The sequence below is a fragment of the Abramis brama genome (genome assembly GCF_963993115.1).
Source record: "Abramis brama genome assembly, chromosome: 8".
NCBI classification, from domain to species: Eukaryota; Metazoa; Chordata; class Actinopteri; order Cypriniformes; family Leuciscidae; genus Abramis; species Abramis brama.
Window position 1 is genome coordinate 20,036,299 of NC_139970.1, and position 8,834 is coordinate 20,045,132.

The 8,834-nt window shown below is 36.8% G+C and overlaps 1 protein-coding gene across 1 annotated transcript; it reads right to left on the bottom strand.

The window, feature by feature from the left end:
- Positions 1–906: 906 nt before the first annotated feature.
- Positions 907–5,345, bottom strand: tmem182a (transmembrane protein 182a). The gene is made up of 5 exons (XM_084123426.1): positions 4,936–5,345; positions 3,376–3,514; positions 2,831–2,929; positions 2,125–2,262; positions 907–1,954 (listed from the first exon to the last, which is right to left on the bottom strand). Exons 1-5 carry the CDS (start codon positions 5,077–5,079, stop codon positions 1,731–1,733), a joined length of 744 nt encoding a protein of 247 aa, XP_083979552.1. The 5' UTR covers positions 5,080–5,345; the 3' UTR covers positions 907–1,730.
- Between the last annotated feature and the right edge of the window lie 3,489 nt (positions 5,346–8,834).

The window sequence follows — 8,834 nt, forward strand, 5'->3', positions numbered from 1 at the left end:
CTAATTTGATACTGAAAAGTAAGACTGATTATCCCTAACTAACTGCTAGTTGGTCATACTAGTTCTTAATACACAGTCTTAACATAATGGCTATGTTTATGCAACTGGCCCCTGTTCTTCATCCTCCCGGCTTTGGCCAAAACATTCCTAGAGTGTTCTTATTCAGTTCCCAAAAAAATCACAAAATGTTAACATTAGGAGAACATTCTGTGTTTGCTGGGACAAAATAAGTTGTAAATTCTCTCTACTGACAGCTGATGATCAAGATTCCACGATTTTTAAATCGGAATGAAATGGATCTGTTTTCTAAATGCATTGATCTTATTGACAACAATTCATCCATGTATACATTTTATTTTTTGTGACCTCAAATTTTTCATCAAAATGGCATATCTTGGTAGCCTGGCTCCGCCCTCCTACGTACTTCCGCTCAATTTTCATTTTCCTTCAGTTCTCTGTCTGGTTTTGCAGTATATTTGTGGGTTTTCTCTGGCCAAATTTTTACCGGTCCAATCAGTGAACAGAGGGAGTGGCTGAGAACGATGACATTGAGGTTGTGCGCTAGTTTGAGTTGTAGGGTTATGTCATGACCAAACGTTAGCGATTGGTTATGGCAGATCCAGAGTGGCTCTGGGCAGATCCAATAGTTTTAAACTTCAGCAGAGTACCCGCCTTCAAGGAAGTTAACGCTTGTCAATGGAGAGTGGCCAGACTCTCTGTACAAATGAAATGTACGAGAGTCTGTTAGGACCAGGCTAATATCTTGGGGGAAAAAACGACAGACTTCTCTCTTGTGAAGAATTCTAGACTTTTCAAATCATTCATTCTGCTAAAACCATCCCTTTCTTACAATCAAACTCAAGCTTGCATTCAGAACTGCCTCCATCCAATCAACAACCAATGGATAGAATTTACACCCTACATTTTTCTTTTTTGATTATCTGTTACATTCTTATGTACATCACAATACAGAAGAAAAGATGTCACTACTTCCATTTTATTGCAACTTTATTATAAAATGCACAGTTTAATTTATTTTTTTAATTAAAGGTTTAATGAATCTTTTGAAATATTACATGTCAATTGTATGTGATAGCATAATATTATTTACAAAGCAAATATATATAGCAAATACATATATATATATGTGCTATGGTGTGTGAACAAGCTGTTCAAGTAAAGCGTAAAGCTTTCAGGTCAGGTAGGTGTTTCTACAAAGCTACAAAGCTAAAAAATCTGTCAATATATATTTATATTTTAAAGCCTTTGGGGTGGAAAAAAAACTCTCAAGAAATTACCAGTAAATAAATAATCAAAATGCAAAGTGGAAAATGTGTAAGTTTATACTTAAGAAGGTTTAAGCAGGCAAAGAGAAGTATACCAGTATGTTTCGCTATTTGTCAGGCAACATACACATATTTAAAATAATTTAATGTTTTGTGCAATACTATACTCACATAAACACTCACACATACATGAAGTGTTCCCAAACCATTCATGATCGATGTTTACAGTACTGCTCACAGCACACATGATGACCAAATACTTAAGCAACATTTGCAAAATTCGAAGGCAAATTCAAATCAAATTTATAATAACTGTACCCCAACCTATCATAAAGTCAAGCACACTCAGAGTTTAGAGCCCAAACATGTTTTCTTCAGTGATAGATACTTAATGCATCTGAAACATACAATTTCATTGTTCTGTTTCCAAACTATTCATGAGGTTCAGTTATAATGATGTTGGACTGTACGGCCAATCACTAGGAAGAGAAGACCAGACAGAAGACAGAAGAACACACCCACTGGAGCAAACATGAAAGATAGGCCATAAGTCATATTGAGCTTAAACGCTGGGCACTTCTCTGATTGATATTTCTTATACAAGTCCATGACATCCAAAATATCTATCCAGATAACATACATCACAGTGACAGCGAGAAGGAAGAAACCTGGAGAAAAGAGACAGCATTGAGAGTTGGAGAAATAAAGAGTAACATGAAAGAGAGAGAGTGTAAAGGTAAATTAGATGTTCGTGAAATCTGTAATGCATTTTTCAGTACTGCACATGTCCAAGTGAGGAATAGATAAACCTTACCTCCTCATGAAATCTTTAACTTACCAGAAATGAGGTAGAGTCCACCTCCTGCTTTATAAAGGCGATGACTAGCAAATGGAGCTGCGCAAATGATAATGAAACCGCCAGCCACCACAGCGGCCACACCCACCAACATGGAGACGCTCCAGAAGCCTCTGTAGACTAAACAATCATGTTTCCAATTACAAACCAGAGGGAAAACGTTTCACAGTACAGTAGCTAATTTATTGATGATGTTCGGTTAATAGCATTGAAGTTTACTCATGTGAACAGTTACACTATACACTACACAGAGACACTAATGTAGGCCTTTAAAAACAATGCCATATGCTGTTCACCGCTCACAACCAATTTTACAGATTTTTTTTTATTTTTTTACTTTGAATAATAACAATAAGTCAACAAAAAGAAAATGAGGAAAGCAAATATGGTTGAATGAATGAGGCATTTATGCATTCATTCATTTAAATATGGTTCATTTTGATTTCATATTGACAGCTAATGAAAAATTCAACAACCATTTAAGAACACAGCCAGATAATGATCTAGTCACAGTAATTTAGCTATGAAGTAAACAAATTATTTGAAGCAAAAAAAATTTTTTTTGCCCGATTGTAATTTAACACCATGCCAGCAGCTACCATGGCTATTTTCATGGTGAGTACCGGGTTAAAATGTAGGAAAATAATATTAATAAAATAAAATAAAGTAAAGTAAAATAAAATCTTACTTATGGCAGACTGGTAGCTGGTAGTGTTGTAGCTCTCGTCAGGGAAAGGAAAGGGGAGAAGATACGCAGGTTTGCATACCCTTGCATGTGGCTGATTTTCTAAGGGAAAGACAATGAGAATTGCCATTAATTAGTGTGTGAGATTTAAATCATTGTTTCAGTTAATATTCAGAAGTGTTGTGAAGTGAAGTTGTTTGCTGACTAAAATAACCTGAACACTTATTCCCTCTGTTTGAACCTTGTGTGGCCTTTCTGTAGGGCAACAGGTCAAACCCCTTTGATATTTGTGGCAAATACTCACCCAGAGCTTCACAAGAGGGCCAAATACCTCGTTCAGTGAGCAAGTCACTTTACACTTTCAAATATAAAGTAATGGTAGCAGTTTAAAATGTTTTTAAACATTTCTTACAGCATTTATTGTCCATTATTATGTCCCTATATAACCTATATAAATAAATACTGTAAAAAATGTGTGTGCTTGGAAAACCACAGAACATGTCTCTGAATGTCTATTGCCCTAAAGCAAATATAATAATCTCACTTACCAAGCCAGAACTTCCACAGATTGTCATCATTCATGATGTCATTAAAGGTACAGCGCCAAAAAAAGCCCTCATGATGAAAGGTAATGTTCTGGCCGTCACTAGCTTGGTGCTGACCCTGGTTGACCACAACATCACCTGGCTGTGAAGGAGAGCAGAGAGCAGAGGTCAGAGAGCAATGGACAACTGTTGCACAGCCAGTGATATTAATATTTAAAAACAGCCTAAAAACAAACACTTGCAATCTATGTATGGACACATCATGCTATTTATGTGTTTAGATGCACTTAACAAAAAGAATGTCAAGGACAGATTGGAATGGAGTGAAGCCAAATAATAGCTTGGACAACTTTAAACCAGTTAATGACCAACTTGACCAGCCATCTAGAAAACAGCTATCATATTCCAAAACACAGCTAATAGCAGGACTATTCAAGAGAAGTGTGCACTAGACTCCTCGGTCCGTTCAGGGACGTCCTTAGGATGGTGCAACTGGTGCAACGAGACCCCCACCCCAGAACGTGATCGTGAATGGGCCGAGGGGAAATCTTGGTAGGGCTTTGGTCCGTTCACGATCGCGCCCTAAGGACGGCTCTGATTAAGCCAATAACAAGTTCTAGGACTTCTAGTACATTATCAGAAGACATTAAGAAGGATGTAGTTAAACCAGGCAACAACAAAAAATGGAGATAATTAAGAAATTTGCATTTAAGCACCACCAATCAAAATAGATATGGAATTAGTATGATGCATGAAAAAAGTTCAACCTCAAGCTTTCCTATAGACTTTCTGTTGGTGCCGTTGACATGTAAAGTTTGCGTAAGGGTCTTGAGAATCCACAAATTCTGCTTGATCTTTTAAACTCCCTTTTCATCTATTTTTCAGCCTCCACAAACACAAGCAGATCCAACACACTCTCATGGCAATTCGTAACTATTTTACATTTTGGCGAACTGGTAGTTAATTCGTATGAATTTTTATGATCTCATTTGTACGACGGTTAGGTTCATGCTTCATTTTTTCTCTTTTTTTTTTCTCTACGCCACCTCGTAAAATAGTTACTTTTTATTTTTCATTAGCTTGAGTCGGGAGCTTCTCACTTTTCCCTCCCAATCCTTGATGAGGGAAACGTAATTCATGTGTGACACCTATGAATAGACACTGCACTGAGATTCCAGTTTGGTTATTTAATATTAAGTGTGGTATCAGACTGCAGCATGTGATAGTCTACACTCAAGCTACTCGGACGGAGACTGTAAATACTGACGTACAAGGATGTCATATGACTGGCATTGCTTAGAAAACAAATATGCCCATGATTGCTTCAGTATCTTGCTTCAGTAAGGATCAAAGAGTAGAAATATAGTTCAGTTTAGTTTCAATAAAAAAAGATGATACACTAAAATCCAAAACATACATAGGTCTGTAAAGAGAGCCTTTTTTTTTTTTTTTTTATAGACTATCTCTAAATGTCTTCTGATAATAAGAATATTCAGATCAATAAAATACTCGTCCATGCCAAACTTTTTCCTTATGCCCTAAAAGGACTAAAACAACACCCACCTCCAAAGTAACCGGACCATTTGGATGTGGATTGCAGGTCTCTGATGCCAAGAGCCAATAGTCCGTGCCAAAGGCCAAGAGAATGAACAGAGTTGCCAAGGCACCAAAGAGCCCAGCAAAAAATAGTGCCACATGTAACTTCATGATGACAATTTTGGAGCGCTTCTTTTTCAATCGTTTACTGCTTGTTAAATAGTCTCTCCTCCTTCCCACATGAAGTAGTCGCTGAAATTACGTAACTCCTCAATGTATGTGATAGTCCAGTTAAGCTCAGCAAGGTTTATAGTGTGTTATCACAAATGGCTGTTCTAGTACTCTTCCTTGCGCCAGTGTCTATGTATGTGTGTGTGTGTGTGTGTGTGTGTGTCAGTGTCCTCTCCCTTAGCCAGAGCAGGACACTGGCATTGGGTGGGGAGTGGGTTTCATGACAGCACACCAGCGTAGAGCTGCCCATTGGGCTATTTTGGTCAGTTGAGTGAAGGTGCCTGCTGCCTCTCTCAGAGGAGTGGTTTAAGAATGGGATTTCAGGAGAGAGACGAGTGGACCAAAATATCCCCCTACAGGACAATCAGCTGAGGGAGGAATGAAAATTAAGACACTAGAGCCCAGCATTCCTAATGCCGGTCACAAATCCCACCACCAACTGAAGTGATGTTATGAAATTAAGACGAATCCTGTACATCCATTTTCACATACCATACGGATATAGATCTACATCCAGTTTGTAAGTTTGGGGTCCTTTTTTTTTTTACAGAAATTAATATTCATCAAGAATGCATTAAATTGATCAAAAGTGACAGTGAAGACATTTATAATTTTACAAAAGATTTCCATTTCAAATAAATGCTGTTTTTTTTAACTTTCTATTCATCAAAGAATCCTGAAAGAAAATCTATCATGGCTTCCACAAACATATTAAGCGCAGCACAACTGCTTAATACAGATCATCAGCATATTATAATGATTTCTGAAGGACACTGAAGACTGGAGTCATGATGCTGAAAATTCAGCTTTGCCATCTCAAGAACAAATTGCATTTTAAAATATATTAAAATAGAAAACAGTAATCGTAATTGTAATCGTTCAATATTACTGTATTTTTTTTATCAAATACATGCCACCTAGGTGAGCAAAAGAGGTTTATTTCAAACATCCCAAACTTTAACTGCTTCCACTGTATCGTAGGACTTCAGATTCCACTTGAATCTATAGATTGAAACTGTCAATACCTGGGAAAAATACAATATAAGCTCATTATATTTCAAGTGGGGCATTTTGCACTGAGCAGATAAACCTGTGACCAATTATCACTGTGCTGTGAATGAAGGCCAGAGCCACTGAAGTGGAAACAAGGCTGTCCAAAAGGGCTTTGCCTGAGAAGCCATCCTTGATTTAAGCTGGGTACGTGTAGGGGTGTTTATGGATTAGAGATACAGGAGAAAAATATGTAAGCTAAAATTAAAAATAATTACAGCAGATGTCCATTGATGACTGCAAGTGTTGGAAGTCTTTTCTGGTGTAGTAATGACTGTCTGTGGTGTTTCTGCACAGCAGAGCAGGGGCAGTTTTATAGAGTAGGGCTAAATTTATCTCGGCATCTTGTTATAATACTGAGAAACAACAGTCCTTTTCATCTGCACAGAAAGAGTTAGTGCTACTTTAATGTTGATTCGGATTCATTGTCGTAATTTAAGCTGTTATACGTTCTGCTATACAGAATCAAAAGCATTCCTTTAGCCCAAGATGTGAGGACTATTTGAGTGGGTTCATGTGAGTGTATTTATGTAAACTGTCTTGGGAACATCACTGTATCAGCTGTACTGGGATGATCGAGTGTCATGGTTTCCCCAATTTCATATCCAATGCCGTAAAGGATTTGTAAACAAAATTTCAGAGGGCAGTTTAGCTCTAAAATGACCATGACATAAGCTTGGACTGAGTCATGCTCACCTGACACTATAACATGTGAATAACAACAACGAGTACACAGTCAAATTCAACAAAAAAGAAGAAAAGACTGTGAGGTTTGTATATCAAGGCAGTTTAAGGTTATGTGAGAAATATAAATAGGAGGTAACGCGAGTTCTCTAAGGCATGGCACCCACCCTCTCACCCACTTTAGAGAACCAACAGGTTGGCACAGCCTGACAAAGATTAGGAAGACTGCCAGTAGATGGATCTCAAGCATGCAGAGCAAATGACTAAAACGGTATAGAGTATTGTATACTGTATGCTACAAAATACAATAAAGTAACACAATCTGTGCTACAATAAATAATATAATGCTACAATAAGAACTTTTATTCAATAACCAAGAACTACACTGCCAATGATTTTTGTGATTAGACTAGAATATTAGAATATGTTATAGAATAAATGTATCGATCAGGCACAATATTAGAGAGAGAGAGATTTAAGTATTTTATTTAAAGCTGCAGTCCGTAACTTTTTTGGGTTAAAAATTATCCAAAATAAAATTTTGAGCAAGTACATAACCAGCCAGTGTTCAAAACATCTGCTTGCCTTAGCTCGATAAACGGTAAGCTTGTAATAATGTTTTTAATTCCAGTGGTACTGGTGGATTTCTGTGGGAAATTCGAGCATGTCTTTGCGTCATTACGTCACATCTGTAGACATAAAGAAGGTGTCTCGTCTAGTAGGCTATATTGCGTGTGAGGATGTTGGAGGTGGAGATTTATAGCCTTTTCTCACAGCAGTTGATATAATTAAACTTATCAATTTGATGGCAGATCCAGAAAGTTTGAAACAACAATCACCAGTGACAACTGGAGATTCACCCGTTTTAAAATGCAAAAGACTTCGGACTTCGGATCGCTACAGAAAAAAAAAGACTGCAACCGGGCCCATGCGAAAACAAGGATAAATATCGGAAGGGCTTTTGAAAGGTAAAAATTTGATTATATTCCAGTTTTAAATATGCATCTGATTACATTTACGGGTGTTTGTATTTCAAAGAGAACCAGTTCTAAGGAACATTAATTTGTTGATAAGACAATTAGAAATTAGACTGCACAGAAATAGAAACTGAACTACAGGTAGCCCTAATACACATTACACGCAATGCTGATGTTGTTAATTTGAGAACAAAGTATAATTTGCACAGTTTGACATGATATGATAAAGCGATCATTAGATTTAATCAATGCAATTTACTGTAATGCTTTTTTTTTCCCTTAGTTGGTCAGAACAAAAGCGTAAAACAAAAGTTACTTACTTGTTCAGACGACATTTTCCAGTGAAAATTCTTATGTTGGTCATACTTCCAAAAAGTAGAATCTGTGATTCCGAATGATAGTATCCACACCGGCGCGGTGACTGACAGCCGCACATTCACCTCAAAACATTGGATTCATCCGCGCTGTACCGTGCCGAAGCACAATCCACGTAAAGTTGATAATTCCGCGAAAAACTGCAATTGCAGATTTAGAACAGAGATGGCGATAAAGAGGAAAAACTACGGACTGCAGCTTTAAAATAAGTTAATGTGTATTAATAAATTGCTTAAATTATTTCATTGTTTTCTCACTTTGAGGTATCGACTCGATTCATAATCACTATACAGCAATATTTATCTTTTTCTAACCATGTCATACATAATAATAATATGTTATAAATAGTGCTGTCAAATCGATTAATCACGATTAATCACATCTAACATAAAGTTTTTGTTTACATAATATTTGTGTGTATAGGTTACACTTTAATTTGATGGTCCCTTTTGAACATTCTTGCTACTACATATCAACTTATTCTAACCCTAACCCTACTAATACTCTGCTAACACTGTAATGAGAGTTAGTTGACATATGCAGTGTTAGGCTACTTATAGTCAACAGAATGTGTTAAAAGGACCATCAAAATAAAGTGAAACCTATAAT

Excerpts from the sequence above, each read along its gene's own strand:
- tmem182a (XM_084123426.1), bottom strand. The coding sequence starts at position 5,079 with ATGAAGTTACATGTGGCACTATTTTTTGCTGGGCTCTTTGGTGCCTTG. Across the intron at positions 2,930-3,375 it reads TCTGTGGAAGTTCTGGCTTG|AAAATCAGCCACATGCAAGG; the intron begins GTAAGTGAGATT and ends TCTTTCCCTTAG. Across the intron at positions 2,263-2,830 it reads CAGCTACCAGTCTGCCATAA|TCTACAGAGGCTTCTGGAGC; the intron begins GTAAGATTTTAT and ends ATGATTGTTTAG.